This window comes from Malus sylvestris, chromosome 7 (genome assembly GCF_916048215.2).
Source record: "Malus sylvestris chromosome 7, drMalSylv7.2, whole genome shotgun sequence".
NCBI classification, from domain to species: Eukaryota; Viridiplantae; Streptophyta; class Magnoliopsida; order Rosales; family Rosaceae; genus Malus; species Malus sylvestris.
Window position 1 is genome coordinate 33,618,426 of NC_062266.1, and position 23,066 is coordinate 33,641,491.

Below are 23,066 nucleotides of genomic sequence, written 5' to 3' on the forward strand. Positions count from 1 at the left end.
TTACAAGTTCAAATTTGTTTCGTAACATATGCTGTCGTTAAGCTTCACACCTATATCTCGTAAAGAAAATCAAAATTCATCTGATACCAATTTACTTATAAAGCCTCATTTTTTTTACTTACATGCGAAAATTCCTTGTGCATCCTACTTAGAAACATTAATATCGAGATTTTATCAATGACATATTAACGAATCGGACTTTACATTTCGCTTTAAGAACAACTCGAGACCTCATCAGTGATGTATCAACAAAACGAACGTCCATCTAATAACCAAACAATTTACAGGCAACAACAAAAATTGATTTCCCACTACCAGTTTTTATGAGTAATTGAAGAACAAGCATCTGATTCCATGATCTGTCAATTTCTCCTGGAAAGTGGAATCCCCACACAAAACAAGAAAATGAAAGATGCAAACTTGTTGAGTCAAATCAAAATCTCTGAAAACCCAGAAAATAATGTCACATATCTTTCCCATTGATTTAAAACACCATTTTCTCTCATCACACATTCAATTCAAATGCAGCATGATGCTGCTTGCTTCAGTGCAGAAACCCTAAACGAAAAAGGATCCCTAAATTCTCAGATCATGACACGTCACTGTACAGACAACAACAGGTGAACCCTATATGCTGTGCTCACCGGTCATCATAGCTCAAACCCTTGCAGCTAAAATACCAAAAACAACCCTAACCTAACCTTATATTTTCGTTTTCCTTTCTTCCTTTGTTTTTACAGAAAACACAGAAAATAACAGAGCGGGTCATTTAGTTCCTCTGTTTTTCCCGCGTTTTATCCATTAAAATCGGACGAGCAGAGCTTGAAATTTCTTCTTCGATCGACATTCTCGCGGATTTTTCATGGGAATCACTTGCAATCCGTGATAACAGAGAAGAATCTGTAAAAAAAGTTTCTGTAAATTTCCATTAAAATAAATTTGGAATTTGAATTTCTTCGCTTTGATTGGTTCAATAAAAAGGAGAGACTGATGTTTACCAGTAGAATATGATTTCATGGAGGAAGAATCACTGGTTGACCGCGACAGTGAGGACAAAGAATCTGAAACCAAATTAAAAATCGAAATTAATTCATAAACATCAAATAATAGATTTAAAAAATGGTTTAAAATATGAAAGGTTTGAAACTTTAAATACCTCTAGAACTGAACGATCTCTTGCAATGTAGAATGGCGCTCTGAATCCCATCGTTGTGCAGCAGCAAGGAATCGTCCCTCCGTTGCACTGGCGGCGCCGCCATCACCGTGGCAGACTTGCTCTTCCCCAAGTTCTTACAGACAACTCTAAATCCCGCCGGAAAGTTCCCCTGCTTGTCCTTCTTAGGCGAACACACAGAGAATATCGGCATCGCCGGAGAAGCCGTCGGTGAGTCTCCGGCAGGCTTCACCTTCTCAGTAGACCTCCTGGAAACCTTGGAGTACAGAGGTTTGATTAGATTAAGGTACTTCTGCAGAACATCCTTAGAAAATCTCTCTGTTTTCGAGTCTTCCGGCTTCAGATTCTGCAATCCGATTCCGTTTCTCCTGGAGCTGTTTTCTCGGGTGAGCCTAGGTGGGTTTTGAGCTTCTTCTCCGGCGAGCTGTTTCGCAATTACTCCTTTGATTTTCTGCTTCTGGGACTCCATCGAAACCTCGCACTCAGCTTTTTCCCCTGTTTTTTTCTCTGTTTTCTGTCTGGGATTTTTGAACTTTAAAGCTCCGAACTTTGGGGCTGATTTAAGGAGAGCGATGGGGGACTGAGGAGGCCTGGAAACTGGCTCAATAGGGAGGATTTTTCTTTTGGAAATGGGATCGGAAGCGGACAGAGAAAGGGTTTGTTTGCCGCCGGCTGTTTTGTCCGAGGTGTTTGGTTTTGGTTTGGAGTCGAGGATGTTGTTTTCTTGTGAACTTTGGATGATGTCGAAACTTAATTCCAAGTCGAAGAAAGAATCTTCCTCTTCCTCTTCGACCTCGTTGTCTTTTGCAACGGAAGGATTTGGAGGTGTGCCGGTGGAGGCATTGGGTTTCCAGAACTTGAGGAAGTACAGAGTTTCCATGGCTTTGGAGGAGAGGGAAGGGAGGCAGGGGTTAAAGAAACGGCAGGGTTTTGAGGGGTTTTATACGAGGAAGGAGTGAGAGGAGGGGGTAACGTGAGGAAATGAATGAAATAAACAGGAGATTTATCCAAAATTTCACTTCGTTTTATGGCGTTATGTCCGCAGCATCGAAAACAGAGTGGGGAGAGAGAGAGAGAGGGAGAGGGAAAACAAGCTTTTCTTTTGCTTTTTAGAGAGAGAGAGAGAGAGAGAGAGAGAGATTGCTTTTGTTTTTGTTTGGGAATTGCTTCTAAATAATTGAAAGTTTTTAAAACAAATTTTAAGTAAAAATGTAATTTAATTATGAAAAAATATTTAAGTTGTTTTTGGTAAAAAACACATAAGAAATGTTTCTTTCAGACATTTCAACTATTTTTGGAATATAAAATATTTTCTTTAAAATCGTTTTCAGTCATATAAAAATATTTGACAACGAAGGTTATACATGTATATACAAATTCATACACTGTTTTATGAAACAATGCAGGTTCAATGGCTGTCCCCCGGCCCCCGTCCCTTGCGCTCGTCGTCTCACGAGTCTTGACTTTGAACTTTGATTTGCAGAACTCGTTGATTTTATTGTTTGTTAAACTTTGTTTCACATAAAGAGGATTACGAATCCCTCTATTCTTTCCCCCAAGCCAAAAATTCAATATTCCCCCTTTTCTTTTTAGTTGTTTTGTTTCGAAGAACTATAGTCCATCATTTGCGTAAGCGTAATTATATTGACTATAACGAATGTATCTTAATATCTTCTTGTCATAATGAATAATAGCTAGTCAACTTAAGAGACAAAACAAACTTGTGGATAATAGCTAGTCAACTTAAAAGGAAAAATCAAACACAAGTTTTTATACCCTTGTAACTCATATTAGTTTCTAGTAGAGCATCGCTTGTATAAAAAGAACAAAGTTCATCAACTTAATGAGAAAACTGAACAAAAAATAGTGAAAAGTTAACGTCATAAAACAACTAAGTTATAAGTCCTTTACAATGTAAATAAAGCCCTTGAATTTGTTTTTAATTTTATTTCATGAAGATAAACTTGACCAAAAGAAAAGAAGAAAAACTAACTCAAAAGTGTGAGAAAGTTATAAATAGACATGGTCAAATGATATGTTTTTCTTGTGGAAAAAAACAAAGGTAAAGTGAAACGAGCTTGGTTAAATGATCTTTTTGGAACTTTATTGGAGAAGAGCGTGATGGTGAATTGAGTACATGATGTAGTTCCCAATCTAACAAGTCCAACTTCTAGAACCGATATCCTCTCCATATTTGGCGGTATGAAGTCGATGGATCGTGAAAGACAGATTGAGAAATCCGAATTACTCTTTTTAAATTTTACAACAATCATTAGCCTATTTTACTGGTCTACCTCTCATAAATTAAGAGTCTAAATTTTTCTTCCTCTTCCTCTCTTGAACGGTATAAATCTTTTAGTCTATCAACTTTTGGACTGCGAGATCTGAAAAAGATATGAATTCCTTCTTCGGCATTGGATTTTTGGCATGGAGGATGGTGACGAGATTTCCAAAAAGAACAAGAGAAAAGAGAAAAAAGAGAAAGAAAAATGAAAGAGAAAAGGCCAAAAAGAAAAGTCTCCAATGGCTTTAACTTTGCTTTTGCAGAGAGAGAAGTCAGAGAATTGGGGTTCTTTGCAAGGCAAAGGCCTTGGGATGCAGATGGGGCACGCCTCTTCTGCTTAAAGACTAAAGCTTTGACTTGTAAAATTGGTTTTGTGTGGTGTTGGACTCTCGGCCATCCTTTTGAATCAATGGGAGCTGCATGCTGCAGAATACTACGGAGTAAGGTCCTGACTTATTTTCCTCTTTCACTAAATGTTTTACCAAAATCTTCAGGGTATGTGAGGTATTGAACTTCAAATTCATTAAAGCATGTGGGGTGTGATTGATTTGAGATACCGACACACCGATACTGATTTTTCCGGTTCAGTTATGTTTCTTCGTCATTGAGAAGTAGCTCTATAATATGCTTTCTTTGAATATAAAAACTCATTAAGGTATGCAAGGTGATCTTCTAAATTCCTTTCAGCAAAAGGATAGTGCTATGGACACTTTATTTCTCATACACTGTTCTCAATTTTTGGCCGTCCGATCTAATAAATTGAAGAAGATCAATAACTAAAAATTAACAAATGTGTGGGAGAAGTAAAAAATAATGTGTGAATATCACTTTTTCAGCAAAAATGCTATCTTGATCGTATTTTGAATTAATCAAACATTGTCACGTGAAAGAGATAAAATGCATGCAATCTATGTGATTGACTTAAAAAACCGATACAATAACAACTCTAATCTAGGCACGTTTCTCTCATATGTGAAAGTCATATTGAAGTAACTAGTGCATAAGATATTTTCTTGAAGTGTACAAAGTTGTAGCATTAGGTTTCAAAAAATGACTTTGTTTTATACATTCTTTCCAACCATGTGAAGAAAAGAAATTCTCATAGTAAGAGGATTGGGACACGTTAGAATCAGATGCTCCGACTGCCAAATTCTCTGCCACAGCCTTTCACAAAGGCACGAACCAAACTTATGCATCCTTTGGTCCTAAAACTGCTTCCACCCACACCAGTCTCCCTCTGAAGTTTCAGCTCTTTCTTTAAAGGTAAATATGGAAGCCAACGACTAAATGCAAATATGTCTGTGTAGTCTATACTTTTACTAATCATGATATATTCACAATATTTTTGTCATTTACATGACATGTAATTTATCAGATTTGAAAAAAATATACTAGTCGCGTAGCAAGGGGGAGATGAGCGTTTATATTTGTGTGAATAGACCTACATCTTCGCTTGTACACACCCTCAAGGTTTTTTTATGGTGTTTGTGAGGAGACGCCTTAGCCAACGTTGCAGCGTCTATCTCCTAGTATCCCCCTTGCACTTTTTTTCTTTGTAGGAATAGTCGGTTTTTTCTCCTAGGTTTGTCTTTTGTATGGACTTTTTTTGCAACCTTTGGCGTTTTCTTTGGCAATGCACTTCGAGTTAAAAAAAAAAAAACACATCAGATGGATATTAATTATAGTATGTGTGAGTAGAGAGACCATTTTTTAGACTATATTTTACATACCACATTAGATGCCGGTTGATGGTTGAATTTTTTCTTTAATAATTGCAAGGTTTTGCACCTAGTGATTATTCTACATTCCATCCCACTTTTTTAACAATATTTGTTGTTCAAACTTTTGAAATCCGTCTTCATCGTATATTTTTCAGACCATTCAGCGATTCGGACTACTAGAAAAATTGTGATGAGTAAAGTTAAGTGTCAAATGATCTTTTGATAGAACACATCTTTAGTTTGGTTGGTGTTTCCTTTTTGTTCAAAAGAAAAGTAGGTGTTTCTCAGAATAAAATAAAATAAAATAAAGGAGAAAGCTTGGCTCCTGAAAAAATTAGCAGCAGCTCCTACTGCTAACAAATCAAGGGTAGGCATGTGTTCAAGTTGTGATTAAAAAATCAATTACTTGGACACTTGTCCATCCGTTATTCGTAAGCAGCCGAAGCTGCTGCTGATTTTTTAGCAGCCAAACTCCGTTCTAAAATAAATGGGTGAACCCCACCCATGATAAGATGTTAAATTTTTATCTTGTTGTCATCTCATGTGGAACAAACTACGAAAAATCCTTAATGTGAGTTTTGGGTGTTGTGTTTTTGAGTGAGTGAGAGTTCTTTCATATTTGTCTGCTAAAGAATCTCATATGTGGTTGGCTAGTCAAATTATGCCTCAAAGAAATTTAGTTATTGGTGGGGTCTTCATGTTTAATTGGTGTCTAATCCTAATCCGGCTGATGTTAACTCTTCATGTTTAGGAGTTCAAACCCTAAATCTTATGTTAGCGTATAAAATATTGGTATCAGTGAAAATATTCATATATAAATTTGTGGAAATGTCGGAGGTTATATTGATATCATTGTCTTTGATGGAAATGATGGAAGTTTGCTAAAAATATGGCAGTCTGCTCTGATACCAAATAGAATTATATGGGTTAATTTTCATGTATTACATAACTTTGAATATAAATACATGCAATCGTTGGTCTCTAAAGAAACAATAAAGGTCACAAAGTTGACCCATTCCACCATCCATTTCCACATCTTTGTCTGATTTTTTTGATATGTCACGGATATATCTAACATATGGAAGAAATTTTAAACCAGTTGATTGGAACCCAAAGTTGACCCAAACCATGCAGCCAACAGCTTCTATTGGACTTTTAATTTTGTTAAATGGGCTACGAAGGCTACCTACTTTGGGTCTGCAGCCCAGATAACTATCGTCAATGCTGTAGAGTGGGCTTGGGTTAATGAGACCTACTTCATCGTTTTCAATTTCTCATCAATTTTGACCCAAATGAAATGAAATATGGAGTGTTTTTGTTATCAACAATTGTTGTTTATCAAAACTGATGAATTGCTATGGTAGTTAAAGCCGTTCCGTCCTCTCAATACACTGAGTCCGAGTTTCATACAATGCAAATAAACAAAGTGGACTATCTAGCTAGTAGTGTGTTTTTGAGTTTCAAAAACACTCAAAATGCATATATATATGTGTTTCTTATCAGAAGAACTTCAAGGATTCTTTTACATTTGTACTAAGGAGGCTGTATTCAATTGAAAATTTGAAAGACTTTAATGAATTTATAAATTTATAGATTTTTATAGAGTTTAATTGATTTGTAGAAATTTCATATAAAATTTTGATTCAATTCTCTTGAAATCACATGGGGAGATGTGAGATTTGTTGATGCTTAAAATACACTACGAAATCTCTCTAATTCACTCTAATTCCACAACTTTCTGAAATTCTTTAAAATCAACTTCTAATTGAATACACCTGGAATGTTATAAACTTCTTTAAAATCCTAATTGAATACACCCGGATTTCTAAGGATTTTAATAAACTATCTTAAAATTCTAATTGAATACACCTTGAATTTTAGAAAATTACTTAAAATCCTGATTGAATACCCCCAGATTCATTAAAAGAATTAAAATCTCTCAAAATCCCAATTGAATACACCCCTTAAAGATTGGTTTCAACATTTTATTCTTCATAAAAATCGTTTTCAGCCATTTTAAAAACAGTTATAAACGAGCCCTAAATCAATTGGGAGAAGAAAGAGAGAAAGCATATTCTTCTGTGAGGTTCTGTTATTCTATCGACAACTATAGCCTCTTGGCATATTCTTCATTTCTCCCAGAATCATTGTACCAAATAATTCAAATGATTGGCAACTCTTCTTCCAAAACATCTCTCTTTCGGAAGCAAGAAGCCCTTCCGACGGCAGTGGATTTCAATTTAAAGCTAACCCGCCACCGCAATGTTGAAGCATGTCCCACGGCGGAAACCTGACAACGTTAACATGAAAAAACGTCTCCGGCATCTTGATCGTTGCTTTGCCAACTCCAAATCGGTGGGTATCTCTCAACTTTGAATCTTGATTTACTTCAAAACTGTAGCATCCATCTGCATATTTTCTAAACCTTTATGTAGTTTATATCTATATGTCTTTCCATCTAATTTGTATTCGGTAAGATTTTTAGAAGGGTGAAACGACAGGAAATGCCTAAGTTGTATTTCTTGCTGCACTTGCTATGGAAACTTAAAACTCTAATACTCCAATTGCATGCCAATTCTTCATGATAGGTGTTCTATTAGTACAACAAACACATATACGATATTTTGAATTACTCTAATTATACGATATTTTGAATTACTCTAATTATGAAGAGAAAGATCCAACTTATATGTAAGAAGACGATCACACAACCGTCTCAAAACTAGTCTACTTACTCTAATTACTCTAGTTCATATATGCTAGTGTATTTCGACATCTTTCCTCCATTTAGAAAACTTCTTCTGTAACATTGAATGATACAGAAACGAATGAGTGAGATTGAAATTAGAGGATTTAAATATTTGTGTAAATTAAATCTAAGAGCTAAAACACTTGTAGTATTGAATGATACATAACTTTAAAGTCACACCCCTTTATTTAATATTCTTTTATTGGTGGCATTTTCCTTGTCATTGTCCCTTTTTTTATTGTTTTAATTCGTTATGTATAGCAGATTGCGCTTTACTGTAGTGATGGAAAATAATCATATCAATTCATCATGTTGTGAGTTTGATCTCCACTGATCCCCTTCTCTAACAACTAACAATTTAACCCACTAATGTTAACTATCATGGAGTGGTCCAGTGGTTGGGACAAATTCTATATCCCTTGATAAATCGCGCGATAGTGACCAGCAGAGACTGAAATGCCTTTATGAGTCTTCCTATCTTCTAGAATGGTGAACTTCGGCACCAATTGATTTTTTTTTTAAGAAAGAAGAAAAAAATTACCAACGTTATCGCCTGTTAAAAAATTTAAATTTGTTATGCATAAAAAATAGTAATACTTTGAAAAAGAGCATGCACCAAATTGCTACGGTCCAACAAATTCCTCAATTATGACATGACGTTTGCAATCTAAATTAGAATTTGATTGCACTTAAATTGTTGGAAAAAGGAAACACAAATAGAAAACAATTAATTAATTAATTAATTAAAATTGGTGGGTAATTAAATAAGGGGATAGGTCGCGCTCACGATGCGATCACAGAAACACCACAAGCTCCGGGATGCGAGATTTTCCCGCCCCGTAGTGCTTTCCTTGGTTTCTTCACCATCTTTCAACGGCCCAGATTGCACCTCCCTAACTTCTCGCTCTAAAAATAATTAAATTTACGAAACACGCATGACACTCTCTCTGATATCAACGCCTTGAAAAATTTACCACCTCCATTTGGACCATTTCTCTCTCTCTCTCTCTCTCTCTCTCTCTCTCTCATCGATCTGAGAATCCATGGCGGAGCCAGAACCAACAGCCGCATCGCTGATGGACAAGATCCACAGCCACCACTCCTCATCTTCGTCGGACTCCGACGACGACAAGAAGTCCAAGCGCGCTGCCGCCGTCAAAACCAAGGTTGATGACAAGCCGTCGGCGCACGATTCCGTCAAATCCAAGATTTTCAGGCTCTTCGGGAGAGAAAAGCCTGTTCACAAGGTCTTGGGCGGCGGCAAACGTACTATATTTTTTTCCCTCTCTTAATCCGTTTATACATCACTAGCATAAATATTTTGCATGGATTTGGTGTTTTTTGTTTGGCTGATCGGAAAATGTGGGAAATTATGAAGAAACTGAAATTCTGAAAGTTGATTACCTTGATCTGATTGAATATTAATTATTCTGTTCACCTGAATTGCATCGAAAGTGAAATTTTTCTTGAAATAACAAGAATCTTCGTTTGAGCGAGCTAATCTCAGTTTATTAATTCGATATTTTTCTTGAAATTATAGAACTTTTGTTTAGTATTAGTGATTAGATATTCCTAATGGCTGTGATTAATCTTGAAAGTTATGAATTTGGGGAAGAATTGTTTGGCATTTTTTAATTTGTTGATTTGAATAGTTATAATAATTTGTTGTTTATGTGCTTTCTGATTTGTGTATACTGTATAGATTGCCAGTTGATGCAATAAACCTACATTGATCGTATTTCCTTATTTTGTCCTGGTTTCGGATACGTAGCAATACGGACATGATCAGTTTGAATTCGGAAAATGGTGATTTGTTTGTAATAATATGGCCTAGAAAAGAAAGATTTTCCATAACAGTTTTCCGTTTGTGCGTTAATGAACTACGTTTGAAAGAAGAAACTTGGAAAGAAAATGCCATCAATTGCGATCTAATGTCGGTCTTTCATTGCAGCTGCTGATGTTCTCCTATGGAGGAACAAGAAAATATCTGCAAGTGTCCTCGGCAGTGCCACTGTTTTATGGGTTTTCTTTGAGTTGCTCGAATACCACTTAATCACTCTGGTGTGCCATTTATTGATACTTTCTCTGGCGGTCTTTTTCCTGTGGTCCTATGCATCCACCTTTATCAACAAGTAAGGCGTTGGGTGTTCTAGCTGTTTGTTTTTCGCATATTTGATCCTTGAAGCAGTATCTTATGGTCTTGACTTGACTGCATTCTTTAATCAGGTCGCCACCACAAATCCCAAAAGTTCAAATTCCTGAGAAGACTGTCCTTGAACTTGCCTCTGCTCTGAGAATTGAAATCAACAAAGGATTTTACGTTTTGCGGGATATTGCATCTGGAAGAGATTTGAAGACATTCCTTGGAGTAAGTTGATCTTTCGTTCATAGTTATGCTGTATGTTTAGGCTGTTATTGGATTATTTAGTCACTAGTTGTTGCTCTTCTGATATCAGGTTATAGCCGTCTTGTGGATTTTGTCGGTGGTTGGGAAATGGTTCAACTTTCTGACCCTGTTCTACATAAGTAAGGATGGTTTCGTTTCAGTTTCAATTTTGTTTCGTGCCTCTCAGAATTCAGATTCGGGAAGCTTTCATTTCTATTATTGACTTTGTCTCGAACGTTGAATGCCAGTTTTTGTGTTGCTGCACACTCTGCCGGTGATTTATGAGAAATACGATGACCAGATTGATGCCTTTGGCGAGAAGGCGTGGATCGAAATAAAGAAGCAGTATGCGGTGTTTGATGCCAAGGTTTTGAGTAAAATCCCCAGGGGTCCAGTGAAGGAGAAGAAGAAGGATTAGACACGCCGTTACGATGTTAAGCGTTTACTAGGGTTCACATTTTAGTCACTGTTTTTAGTCGAAATCGTTTAATTCCGTTAGATTACTGTCTTTCTGCGTTGTGGTTTAGTACTGGTTACAGCTTACTGTTTTTCGCACAGTTTACTGTCCTTCGCTATTAATAGTATATGAAAGTTTTAAGTCTAATTTTCTTATTAGCACCTGGGCAATGTTGCGTGTAGGTTCAAATTGCATAGCAATTCTTGTGGAACAAGTAATCGTCCAAATTATTAAATTTATTTTTATGTTTGACTAATTCATTTCAAAACATGATCTCCACGTAATCTAAATAGGAATTGAATTGAAGGGTTGAAATCTAAAAACTAGGTGGCCCAGTGAAGAGAAATTAACATATATATATATATATATATATATATATATATATATATATTTATGAGAATTGTGAGCAAGACTCACCGCTAAAGTGAAGAGACGTCACTGTGACAATTTACTTGTGTTAATCGTTAACATTTTCAGTAATTGATGGAGAATGATAGTACCGTTAATTTAAGTAGTTTAAAGTGCTTATTAACTAGCTTTTAGTTTAGTAGTACTTGTATTAAGGTTGTAAACCGACCCGATACAACACTAGTTTGTATCAAACTTTGGTGGAATTAATTGGCTTTAATGTTGAATAAATCATCTTTTCGTCTTGAATTTTCTAAAATAATAATTTCTTTCATATAATAATATATTAAGAAAAAATAAAGCAAAATCTAGTAATATACATGTATAAAGAGCATTGCACTATCAAATAATTACACAACTTAAGAACAATGTTCACAAATGCTCTTTAAATTCAGCCCCAAGTTTCCTCTCACCAATCTGAAATCCCACAAGCATCTCCAAATTCCACACATTTTTCACAGAACATGGACTAAAAAAATCCCAAATAACTGTGGCTACGCTTACATTTTGTACACCGATATATACATTCCTTGCGTTGTAAGGTTTCTTCCTCGCCTGAGCGTCGAAGCTAGAGCTGCTTCGAGTTGACCGTCACGCTGTCGCGAGCCATCGAACATTGTTGCTTTTCATGTGGAGTTTCCATCTTCCTCAATCCCTTCACATTCTTCCTCAAAGAATGAAGCTGATGACCAGTGCCTAAGTTGCCGGCTTCCCCGTATGTATTAGTAGTTTACATGAAATAAGTCAGTTGTTGCTTCTTCCTCGAGCCACCCTCGCCATACAGTTCGTTCCACTGTTTCAGCTCGCTCATTACCGATCCTTCTGATGCGAAACTTGCAGCAACCTACATTACACCATACACATGCATAAACATAAACGCAATTCGAACAAAAATCGAGAGTTTTTGGGGGATAAAATGCGAAAAGAAGGTGAAGTTTGTTACCTGATTCTTTGCCTGCCTCATATCTTCCATGTTTAAAGCCCTCAGGGTAATTACGCCCTCCTCTTTCTCTTCTTCTTTTGGTTCTGAAGCTTCTTCAGTGCTCTTTTCTTCTGCATCTTTCTTCTTCTTTTCCTGTAGTTCCAAGTTTTATCAAAATCGTTAAGCATTTCTTAAACCAAAATCGGAAAGAAAATAGAATATGCCGATGAAGAGGAGGAGTGTAAATGTAGTGAATTACCATATCCTTTTGTCTCTCCTGTTTTAAAAGCTCCCTAACCGGTCGATAGGCTGCTGTCACGCACAAGTTCTGTTTTCCAGGATTTAGTTTCGTGAGTTCGTTGTACTAGTCACAATTTAAGGTTGGTTGTTAATATTGTCAACTTGAAAACTAACCTTAAGATCACTTCCACTGTATCCTTCTGTTATGGTTGCAAGCTCCTTAAAGTCCAGATTTTCGACCTTTTCTTTCGAAAGAAGAGTTCTCAAGATCATTTCCCTGTTCTCGACTGAGGGAAGGCCAACCATGACTCTGTTCAACACAGAAAAAGATTTCGAGTTAGCAGACAGTGAAAAAGAATGAAGAAAAATATGAATGTAACACAATGCGGACCTATACCTCCGCTCAAATCGCCTGATGATTGCTTCATCAAGGTCAAATGGCCTGTTGGTTGCGGCAAGAACAAGAATCCTCTCCCCTGTCTTTGTCAAAAGTCCATCCCAGTGTGTCATGAACTCGTTCTTAATCTTCCTCATGGCCTCATGCTCCCCAACTCTGGTTCGCTGCCCAAGCATGCTGTCAACCTCATCCACGAAGATGATAGTTGGGGAGACCTTTGCTGCAAGTGTGAACAGAGCTCGAACGTTCTTCTCATCTTCTCCAAACCATTTTGAGGTGATCGTGGACATCGACACGTTGATGAAACTTGCTCCTGCTTCACTTGCTATGGCCTTTGCCAGCATTGTTTTTCCAGTGCCAGGAGGACCGAAAAGCAATATGCCTCTGCAAGGCTTCAGAAGCCCACCTTTGAAAAGGTCTGGTCTTCGAAGCGGGAGCATGACCAATTCCTGAAGTGATTCTTTGATATCATCCAATGCACCAATATCTGCAAATGTGACTCCAATCTCATTTGCAGGGATAACCTCCGGCCTTATGCGCTTCTCAAATTCATTGTCAGGTGCCACTTCCTGCAGAAACACCATGAATTTTTATAAGACAACAAAGACGCCCTTCTCTGAACAAAACAGACACGGTAAACCATCTGGATTTTGTTGATAGTACTGAAGGACTTGAACTTACTACTTTTGGCGGAGGTGGATTCTCACTGTCCTTCTTCACCGCAGGACCAGATTTCTCTGCTTCACCTTTGTTTTCCGGTGCTGCAGTTTCAGACTTCGATTCAGTCTTTGCACCAACAGCCTCTTCCCCTTCGGTTTTCTAAAATTTAAGAGAAAAGAAACCATTAAGCCATCAGAATTTAATAGCAGTTCCATTTAATCCGCTACTCGAAATGTAAAACATCAAGAGGTTAAAAGTGAAAGTAGAAGAAAAACCTTATTGGAATCGGCATTGGTCTCCAGTTTCAGAGAAGATTTTCCCTCCTGGAATATACTCAATCCATGGGACAAACTGTTCCAGATTGAGAATCGTAATTAGATGGATAAAATCATAAAAAGGTCGGTTTTGCAGTGAAATATAACCATAGAAATTATGAAACTGAGAAATCAAGCATACAGAAAATTTTGAATCTACCTCCTTGACGATATAACAAGCTTTCCATTTCGATATTCTGGATCCTTGTTTTGCATCAAATGATAAGATAGCGCCGAAATCACAATCTCTTCTATGTAGTTGCTGAGTACCATTGTGTCTGCATGGCAGATTGAACCAAGATCGTCACATTCAAGATCATTCGCCGCAAGCACCTCGGCTATGTGATTTTTGTTATCTTGAAATTGGATCATCTTCATGTCTTCTTCCAGTTGAGACTTCCAGCTGACAAGATGAGTCTCGTCTTCTGGGGGTCTGATCTCAATATTGTAGGGGAACAAAACAGCAAGCTTCTCGTCGACTTCTTTGCAATCATCTTCAGCGTCTACCATTCGGGAACCAAGTATCAACACTGACCCTGAAAGTCTCTTCAACATTTTGTTGAACAAATTGTATATCCGCCGTGATTGGAGAAAAAGCTTCTCGACGTCCCTGAGGTATAAAATGATGGAACCAGTTTCTGATATCGAAGATAAGACCTGTACGAGAAATAAGATTCATGCCTATTAGTACTATGCTAACATTTTCAAGCAATCTTACCTTGTATCTAACCAAAAGAAAAGACATTACCTTGTACAGTGACTGCAGAAAAAGTTTCTCATCGAAACACCAGTTGCTCACGCGCTTGATAGGAGCTGAAAAAAAAAAAGAAAGATTGTTACAGAATGATAAGCAATTCCACACATAGCTACAGCATAAAGTTAGGTTCTCAAACAGCCGGTATTTTACTGTATGAACAAACCTGAACTTGGCGAAGCAGATTTGGAACTCATGCTACTCATATCAGATGCAGAAGAGGCATTTCTTTGAAGCGTTCCAGTTGGCCCTTCTGTTCCCCTGCGGGTGTGAGATAATGGTGTTTTAGAAACGACACTTTTCATAAACATCAGGAAACTTGATTCAAGAATCAATCACCCAATACCATACCTTGATTTGAGATCAGAAGAACTGCTTTGCCGAAATAACGCACCTGTTAGAAAACAATTAGTTATAATAGCAGTGAAGTGTGGAGTGTGGACATTACCAACAGTCACTGAACTGAGGACATGAGCAAGAGATAGGACTTGATCAGAGGAGCTTTAACGAAAAAATATAGCTATATTTCCTTCGTACCTTTAGTGTCCCCCCGTGAAGGGAGCATTGAGAAGGAACCGAGCAAATTGGACATTTGCTCCAGCGTAACCTCTGAGATGGACCTCTTATGATGCTACAAAAAGAATGCAATGAATCAGGCAAAAGAAATAAAAAAAAATCCAATCGAGCAAATTCGAACTTTTCCTTTCAATAAAATTTCAATACTTCGACAAAGATACAGGAACTGCAGAAATGCATAACATTGAGTTTAAACAACATATGGATCCCGGTTTCATCACTTGCTAAACTTAAGATTTACGCTAAGACTCCGGAAAAGAAAAAACATGATTAGTTTCTCAGTAAGAAGCAGAGAACGCTTACTGATTCTCTTTTGGCACAGCCGTATTTACTCTGTATCTGCAAACATGTAAAATTGACAGTTATTAGTACTACTGTATTACGAGCCAAATCTAATTCATGTAAACATGTAAAGAAAGACTGATATAGTACTGCTGTATTACAAATATTTACCTTGATCGAAAAATCAGTTATATCCAACAGCAGCAACTTCGACTGAAAGTAATGTGCTAAAGCCTTGGCGAGCATTTGATGATAAAGTTCTTTGGGAAACAAGAGATGCAATTAGATTAGCTTATGGAAAAGGTTAAGGTACGAGTATTTAAGTGGAAAATCCCAAAATCGGATAACGTTTCTAAGTAGCCTACCTGCAGGTCCTGAGAGCAAAATAGCTCTACTTGCAGGTGAAAGATTCCGGGTGTGCTTGGATAAGTCGGAGTGCTTCAGATGAACATATGCAGCACTTGTTAACAACATCCGAGTTCTCTCTCTGTCATTGCCATCATCGAAACAGAAATTGTTAGATATGATGCAAGAAAGAAACAAGTTCATGCAAGTATTGGAAATCAGAATTACATCACTTTCGTTTAAAGGCACATCCACATCATGATTCCATCTTAAAATTATGTTTCTGATAACTTAAAGGACAAAACTTAATGGGTTGATCCAAAAAAAAAAAAACAGTTAAAAAAATCGAATCGAGAAGACTCAACATCCACACAAGCAAGCAAAGGTTGGATTCAAAGGCAATTTTGCAGAAGTACAATATCCATGTCTGAATAAACTCATCACCAAAAATATAATTAAATAAAAAACCCAGAAAAATTACATAGCCATTATATTAAAAGCAGATATAATCAAACTTAATTAGTCAAACAAAATTTACCCAGAAAGAAGAAAAACGAAAACTTGTGCAGAAAAACCCAGCATTTATGGATTGTATTATTCACAATTAGGCAAAATACTGAACTTTAATTACATACAACCTGGAAAATTAGATATGAAACACAACCATCTTCCATGCGAACATGCTCAAAAGATTGATGTAAAAATTGTGGTAATTGAGTTAGAAAATCTCCAAAATTACCTTAGATAATAAGGAAACTCCTCAAATGTAACTTTGCTGTCTCTGCCATCTACCACCTGCCTCATCAACTCCTGCTCAATCTGCTCCGCCGTCACCTCATCCGCCGAGCAATTGCCGTTTACCCATTTGCTCACAGCCTGCCCGGAACTCAATCCCAGCCCCACCCCAACCCCAACCCCAACACTCAGAGCAGACAGCAGAATGTGCTTCTGTTCCATCCCTTCCACCAACCCGTTTGAACAAAAGCCACCTCCTTCACGGCAGAGATCGAAGGCGGGGCCTTTTCACCAGACTTTCCAGCTAGATACAGAGCTAAGGAGATTGAGATTCAACGAACGGGGCAGAGATTCATCAACTTTGGGAAAACCAGGAAGATGGGTTGGTGGGATTTCTTTTTGGACAATCAAGGAAACTTGGAGAGAGAGAGAAAGAGAGATTTGTCGTGTGTTTTTTGGGGTGCGTATGTATGCGTTTACACAACACACGTCCGAATACAACGTTTGTGCTGTGGATTGCTTATGCTGTTGGAGCCCTGCAGTTATTTATAGCATGCTTGTTACAAATGGACGTTAAAAGCTCCTCCAAGGAAAGAAAAACCACGTGAAAACGATGGAATTATAGTTGGATTCTTTTTTCACCTCTGGTACTACTAGCTGTTTTTTGACTAACCGGTCTCCTCCAATTCTGGCGGCTTCCCCTCTTTTCTTTTCTTTTACTTTTCAATTTTGCTTTCTCTTCCTAGTTCCTAGTAACTAACCTCTTGCCATATACCTACGCCTCTGACAATTTGTTCGTTTATATTTCATTTTATTATTCAAAGAATGAATCACGTGCGTCTAAAAAAAAATCAAAATACTAATTAGTATTACGGTTTAGTGTTATTATTTTTTACTTGTAATTAAGAAGTTTTAAGTTTGATCTTCGCCAAAGACGAATTTGAATCACATTATTACTAGCATATTATGAAGTTTAACCCACTCTCTTACCCCATTACGTGGGTTTTTTTTGTGATTATTATTATTTTTTTTTTTACTTTTTGAAATCTTATTGGAAAAGAAGTAATTTGGGTGTTATGAAAGCTTCATCATTTTTACCTTTTTTTTTTCTATATATATTTTTATTCAAAACAAGACATAAATAGATAATTTCTATTTTGTATTTTATTTTTTAAATAATTGAAAGAAGTCGATGAACAAATAATTATATAATATGTTCAGATACTTTATAATTTATATGTAATTTTATTTTACATTTTATATATCCAATATAATTATATAATATTTTAAATATAAGTAAATATTTATTTATATATTATATAATAAATTTAATTAAAATTAAAAAAGCAAATTAACGCCTAGCGTCTTTAGAACTTGATTTTGCATACACCGAAAAATGTCTCGTGGTTGAGATAATAATAATAATGCTGCATCCATATGCTTACCACTATATTTAGGCAGGAAAAAAAATTAAGGGATATTTTAAGTTGTGTCAGCTAGCATGGGACTCGCAATTTGCAGGTTGCAACTGTGTAGCTGAGTTGTAATTTGGTTGGGTTCAACAACCTTATCATTTTTAATTTCTTTTTTCTGGCTCCCTAAAAAAAAATACAGAACTATGTTATAGCATTTTCTTATTTTTGGTACATGCTCAATTGTTTTCTTGGGCACATACAACTGTACCTACATTGGTGTGGGCTCAAGTTCTTAGTGTTTTAGTCTGTGTTGGAAAAACTGTACGATATATCAAATGTCAAAATACAATTGATTGTAGTTTTTTTTAAGTTTTCAAACAATCTCATTATTTTTATTAAATTTGATATACTAAACGGTGTTCCATCACCCTAAAAAATCTCTCATTAATCTACATGTTTGGTTGTACATTAATGTCTATTATTAATACAATTTTCAATCAAATCTAGTAATTTAATGGACTGTGTAGTTCAACTGCCAAATATTTTTTGGAAATATTTGTTGATATCTAGTAAATGTATTTTAATATATAACGCCCTGTAATTTATGGTGTTTTTATTTTTTCAATTTTGGGTGCTTAATTAGCACATCCTGTTCGTAAATCATTGACGTTAATGTGTTTGATCGAGTACAACTATATACATTATCTATATTATTATTTGTATTGTATATATAGTATCCAGTTTAGTAATTCTCCATTTGTGTTTACAATTTTTCCACGATAAATGTGGAGATATTTGTGTTTTTTTTTTGTCAAACAATAGAATTTGTTAGATTAACTGCCGACGAAGTTTGTACACACGCCGTCATGTAAGGGCTCAATACCTTTCCACCACTGTTAAAACAGTACCGTATTTATTTGTGGATTAAAATGATATTTATTTATAAGCTCTTGATTGAGGAAATTTATTTATTCAGGATCAGGATGAGTACATGGTAAGAATTAAGGATGAATTCTAATTTGTTAGGTCTGGGGGATTAAATACTTTAACATTTGAGCTAAAAGTAACAGACGTTGTCTGAATAAAATTTAATAAATACTTAGGTACAACGATAGACCCCAATGACGCGTTTACTAATCCGTAATCAAATTGAGAGGAATTGAATTGAGGAGGAATTGGATTGAGGAGGAATTGAAATGAGGCGGAATCAGAATCAGATTCCTGTTGAAATTGTTTACTAAAACTGTCTGGAATCGGAATAGAATTCTATAAAGCTGTTTACTAATTCAGCAGAATCGGAATATAAACCAGTATGATTACTAAAATGCCCTTGTCCCAAATCAAATATTTTATATACTTTTTTTAATAAAATTTGATATAGTATATAATAGTAAGAAAAATTAAATTACTTTTTTATTTCATAGACACACTAAAATGATTTTGTTAATTTTTTTTTTAATAAATTTAAGTATTTACTTTAATATCTAAATTTAATATAATTACTAAAACACACTTTTTCATAAAAAAATATTTATGGTCTAATTTGTTTTTTGCATTATTTTGTTACTACTTAAATTATTCGTAATATAATTAAACTTTAATTAGTATAACCAAATAAAGAACCCAGCTGCACTCACCTTCCTTCCCCGCAAAAGAAAAAACCCAGCCGCATTCATCTTCCCTCCCCGCAGAAGAAAAAATCCAGAAACATGAGCCGGCGAGCGAGAAGCACATCCGTGATGTTGGCGTCATCGTCCAGAGCTACGTCCACGCGTGCGTGTTGGCGGTATCGAAGCGGCTGGACCATCGCCTCCTGAATGACGGCGATCCGGTGTTCGGGGACAAGATCTCGTATGCGACCCTCATATCTCCTGAACCTATCAGATTTCCAATTCCCTCACCCTACCAGATTTCAAGCTCGTGAGATTAATTTGTTGGGTTAAACGGCAGATTGATTGGAGGGCATAAGAGGAAGAGCAAATGGATTCCCAATTCCCTCATCCTCCCGGAATTCAATTACCACATCGATGCAGGGAGTCCAATTCCTCCCATTTCAGGAATTGAATTCCACTTTTTGTGTGGGTCCCACGCACTGTTGATTCCTCATAATTTTAGTAAACACAGGTATGATCCGTAATCGGAATCGAACTCCATACTTCCATTCCGATTTCGGGTTAGTAAACACGCCCCAAAAGTTTCAAAGATTACCTACCAATAAAATGTGAATAAGAATTATATAATTAATTATAATCCAGAAGAATCATATTATTAATAATCTTGTACCTTTATATTTTTTTTAAGTACTTTTAAATAGCTAAAAGCTCTTCTTGTGAAAATTTTATAGAATAAATCCTTAATAAAAATGAAAGTGAATTTTAGAAAGCACTTAAAAGTGCTTCCAACAAGAACCACTATTATGCGTTACTTGTTGGAAAACATTTTAAATGCTTTTAAAACTCAAAATATTTTTGTTAAAGTTAATTTTAATCATTTTAAATACACTTCCAAACGAATTTTTAGTTTTTTTTATTCAATTACTTTTTCGTACGGTTTTTTTAATAAATTTTTTTACTTTCGGTCACTACTTTTAAGGAACATGACCCAAAAGGGTATTTTGCACGTTTCTTCTTTCCTTTGAAGAAATATTTTGGTTTCGGTATACGTAGTATTTAAGCTGCCACTACATGAAAGTGCTAAAAGACTAAAAAGGGGCGGCTGCCACAATAATAAGGCCATCTCCAACCAAAGGGTCCAGAGGGCCAGAGGGCCGAATATAGCCCTAAAACCGTCTCCAACCGAGGGCTAGGCCAGAGGGCTTTGGAATATGGGAGGGCCCCACGGGATCGGATAGGGCTGGAGGGCTGGAGGGCTGGAGAGCTGGCTGCTTTCGGCCAGCCAGCCAGCCCCGGGGCTGGCTATTTTTTTTTTAATGTTTCCTATTGCTGTCGGTTAAAACCGACAGCATTAAAGAGCTTTTTTTTTTTAAATAGTTCTACTATTAGTGTCGGTTATAACCGACACTAATAGTTTGAAATGTTTTTTAATGTAACGGCTAGTAGCCATTAGATTATTAGGCCTCTCTTTTTTTTTTTTTTTTTTAATGAATTTAAACTTCTTTTTTTCCCTTTTTTTTTCCTTTTCATATGAATCAAATTTTTTTTCATATTTTTTTTCCTATAACTTCTATTTCACAAAATTTGTTTCATATTTTTTTTCAATTCTATTTTTTTCGTATAACTTCCTAGGCCATTTATACAACATTAAATTGTAGTTTTTAAATAATAAATTATGTTTGGCCCTATGGCCCTTTGGCCCTCGGTTGGAGACGGTTTTTTGTGACAGGGCTAAAACGAGCCCTTTGGCCCTCTGGCCCTCGGTTGGAGACGGAGGCAAATATGGCCCTGTACTGTTCATTAAAATATTAATATCTTGGGGAATCTTGGAGGGCCAGAGGGCTCAAACGAGCCCTCTGGCCAGCCCTCGGTTGGAGATGGCCTAAGGTTTTACGTTTTGTTAACTTCGTATATCCACATTGTTTCAAAAGAAAAAAAAAGTTACAACCCTAATGCAAGCTTAATTACAATCCTGAAATCAATAAATTGAAGTATTTGGAGATATTATGCTTACTTAATCATCAATTTTCATACACTCTACATAAATAATTAAGGTATCCATTGACAGTTTCTTAATTTAGTAAATTCTCAATTTATGCATGGTGACAATAAAACAGCAAAGGAGGGAGAAAAAAGCTTGATGACAAAAATAAAAGTATTAAAATAGGTTCAATGATTTGTACAATACTTCCATGCAAACCATATAATGGACAAAAATTTTGCCCACAAACTCAAAGAGGATGATTTTTTTTTTTTGACAAACGATAATATTCTATACTAAATTTCTTTAAAGAGAAAGAATTTGATTGTAGAGGGGACATCGCATTGTTCTAGTTAATTTGACTAAATTTAAATATGTCAAAACGACAATCGACAATGTTCAAGAATATATACGTATATATAAGCTTGCATACGTAGATTCAAGAAAACTAAAATCAATTGTTTTAGTTTTGTTTATTGTTAACATTAATATTTGAAGAGAAAACAATCATTCTTGAGTTGAAAATCAAAGTACAACGAACAAATGGAGTACAAAACGAATAGATTACTTAATTAACTAAACGGAAGAAAACACTACAAATTTGCCGAAATGACTACATAACTTGAAGGGACTACATTGTGTCTAACGTGCTAATAAATTAATAATAAATGAATACAAGCACTCCTAGATACAGTGAAATAAACATAATCCTAATGGACAAGAAAACAAACCCTAATTCCAACCCTTGGCCCAAAATCCAAACAAACCCTAATCTCACATTTTTCCAACATCTTGAACTCTCTATATAAATTCGGAGGCAGATTCTCTGCCCTCTCATTTCCCGTGCCCTTTTTTTTGTGTGGTCGTGGTTAAGCCACGTCAACATTTTATGTATATATATTTTTTTTATAGAGATAATAAGACAAAAATGAATAGTAATATAAAATGTTGACGTGACTTAACCGTAACCATACAAATAGAATAGCATGAGAAGACATGGGAGGACACAGAAAGTGAAAGGGCGGAGAATCTGCCTTCTATAATTTCTGCCCGTCCTACTTTTCTTGTTGTGTACTGTTTTTTTTTTTCCTGTCAAACTTCTTGTGTACTTCACTGCTTTATTTTCTTGTTTTTTGTGTGATGGGTGAGTGGGGATCCATGTAGTATACTAGTGTATTGTAGCTAGCCAGTTAAAAATGTGATATTATTTTGTGGCGTCAAATTCTCCCATGTACAGGCATGCAGGCAAAGACAGTGACTAGTACCGTGGTACGTGATCGTGTGATCTAAAAACTAAAGAAACTGATGGCTTTTACGGTTTTTACTTTTTGATAAAGTTTTAGGATTTTTACTTAGGAAAATTAATAAAAATGATTTGAAAATTTTGAGTTTTAATGATAAAGATAAAATAAAGCGTAAAATAAATAGTATCATAATTGACTTTTTAATATAAAAATGTAATTTTTCATTAAAATAAATAGTATCGATAACTTTTCGTTGAAACTCCTTTTTTACTTTGCTTGCACATACAATCGCCAAAAAAGCGTCGTGGAAAGAGCAAGTGAGCAGTTAGAGCTCTTATCATCAACTTATCCATTGGGGCATCATGATATATAAGACCATCTTTCCCCGCAGGTTTTAGGGCAAAACCAA

At 35.9% G+C, this 23,066-nt stretch overlaps 3 protein-coding genes across 4 annotated transcripts; 1 reads left to right on the top strand and 2 right to left on the bottom strand.

Moving 5' to 3' along the window:
* Nucleotides 1-458: 458 nt before the first annotated feature.
* LOC126630759 (membrane-associated kinase regulator 5-like) lies at nucleotides 459-2,310 on the bottom strand. Of its 2 annotated transcripts, none has more exons than XM_050300924.1 (3): nucleotides 1,157-2,310; nucleotides 999-1,061; nucleotides 459-915 (listed from the first exon to the last, which is right to left on the bottom strand). In XM_050300924.1, exons 1-3 carry the CDS (start codon nucleotides 2,052-2,054, stop codon nucleotides 770-772), a joined length of 1,107 nt encoding a protein of 368 aa, XP_050156881.1. In that variant the 5' UTR covers nucleotides 2,055-2,310; the 3' UTR covers nucleotides 459-769. The 2 variants fall into 2 exon arrangements, with proteins under 2 accessions (XP_050156881.1, XP_050156883.1); XM_050300926.1 differs by having other exon boundaries at nucleotides 459-900; nucleotides 1,157-2,308.
* A 6,534-nt stretch (nucleotides 2,311-8,844) lies between these two features.
* Nucleotides 8,845-10,918, top strand: LOC126628773 (reticulon-like protein B1). The gene is made up of 5 exons (XM_050298607.1): nucleotides 8,845-9,194; nucleotides 9,880-10,060; nucleotides 10,155-10,296; nucleotides 10,385-10,454; nucleotides 10,563-10,918. The coding sequence occupies exons 1-5, from the start codon at nucleotides 8,972-8,974 to the stop codon at nucleotides 10,730-10,732; spliced, it is 786 nt and encodes a 261-aa protein (XP_050154564.1). The 5' UTR covers nucleotides 8,845-8,971; the 3' UTR covers nucleotides 10,733-10,918.
* A 578-nt stretch (nucleotides 10,919-11,496) lies between these two features.
* LOC126628772 (uncharacterized) lies at nucleotides 11,497-16,939 on the bottom strand. The gene is made up of 16 exons (XM_050298606.1): nucleotides 16,409-16,939; nucleotides 15,690-15,811; nucleotides 15,496-15,584; nucleotides 15,346-15,381; nucleotides 15,004-15,097; nucleotides 14,818-14,860; nucleotides 14,633-14,727; nucleotides 14,461-14,525; nucleotides 13,873-14,369; nucleotides 13,674-13,749; nucleotides 13,420-13,557; nucleotides 12,739-13,307; nucleotides 12,516-12,651; nucleotides 12,361-12,429; nucleotides 12,123-12,254; nucleotides 11,497-12,023 (listed from the first exon to the last, which is right to left on the bottom strand). Exons 1-16 carry the CDS (start codon nucleotides 16,624-16,626, stop codon nucleotides 11,910-11,912), a joined length of 2,493 nt encoding a protein of 830 aa, XP_050154563.1. The 5' UTR covers nucleotides 16,627-16,939; the 3' UTR covers nucleotides 11,497-11,909.
* Between the last annotated feature and the right edge of the window lie 6,127 nt (nucleotides 16,940-23,066).

Coding starts and splice junctions, on each gene's coding strand:
- LOC126630759 (XM_050300924.1), bottom strand. CDS start 2,054: ATGGAAACTCTGTACTTCCTCAAGTTCTGGAAACCCAATGCCTCCACC. Junction 1,062..1,156: donor GAGATCGTTCAGTTCTAGAG/GTATTTAAAGTT, acceptor ATTTGGTTTCAG/ATTCTTTGTCCTCACTGTCG. Junction 916..998: donor CATGAAATCATATTCTACTG/GTAAACATCAGT, acceptor GGAAATTTACAG/AAACTTTTTTTACAGATTCT.
- LOC126628773 (XM_050298607.1), top strand. CDS start 8,972: ATGGCGGAGCCAGAACCAACAGCCGCATCGCTGATGGACAAGATCCAC. Junction 9,195..9,879: donor GGTCTTGGGCGGCGGCAAAC/GTACTATATTTT, acceptor CTTTCATTGCAG/CTGCTGATGTTCTCCTATGG. Junction 10,297..10,384: donor ATTTGAAGACATTCCTTGGA/GTAAGTTGATCT, acceptor TTCTGATATCAG/GTTATAGCCGTCTTGTGGAT.
- LOC126628772 (XM_050298606.1), bottom strand. CDS start 16,626: ATGGAACAGAAGCACATTCTGCTGTCTGCTCTGAGTGTTGGGGTTGGG. Junction 12,430..12,515: donor ACAGTGGAAGTGATCTTAAG/GTTAGTTTTCAA, acceptor CCTGGAAAACAG/AACTTGTGCGTGACAGCAGC. Junction 12,024..12,122: donor TGAGGCAGGCAAAGAATCAG/GTAACAAACTTC, acceptor GGTGTAATGTAG/GTTGCTGCAAGTTTCGCATC.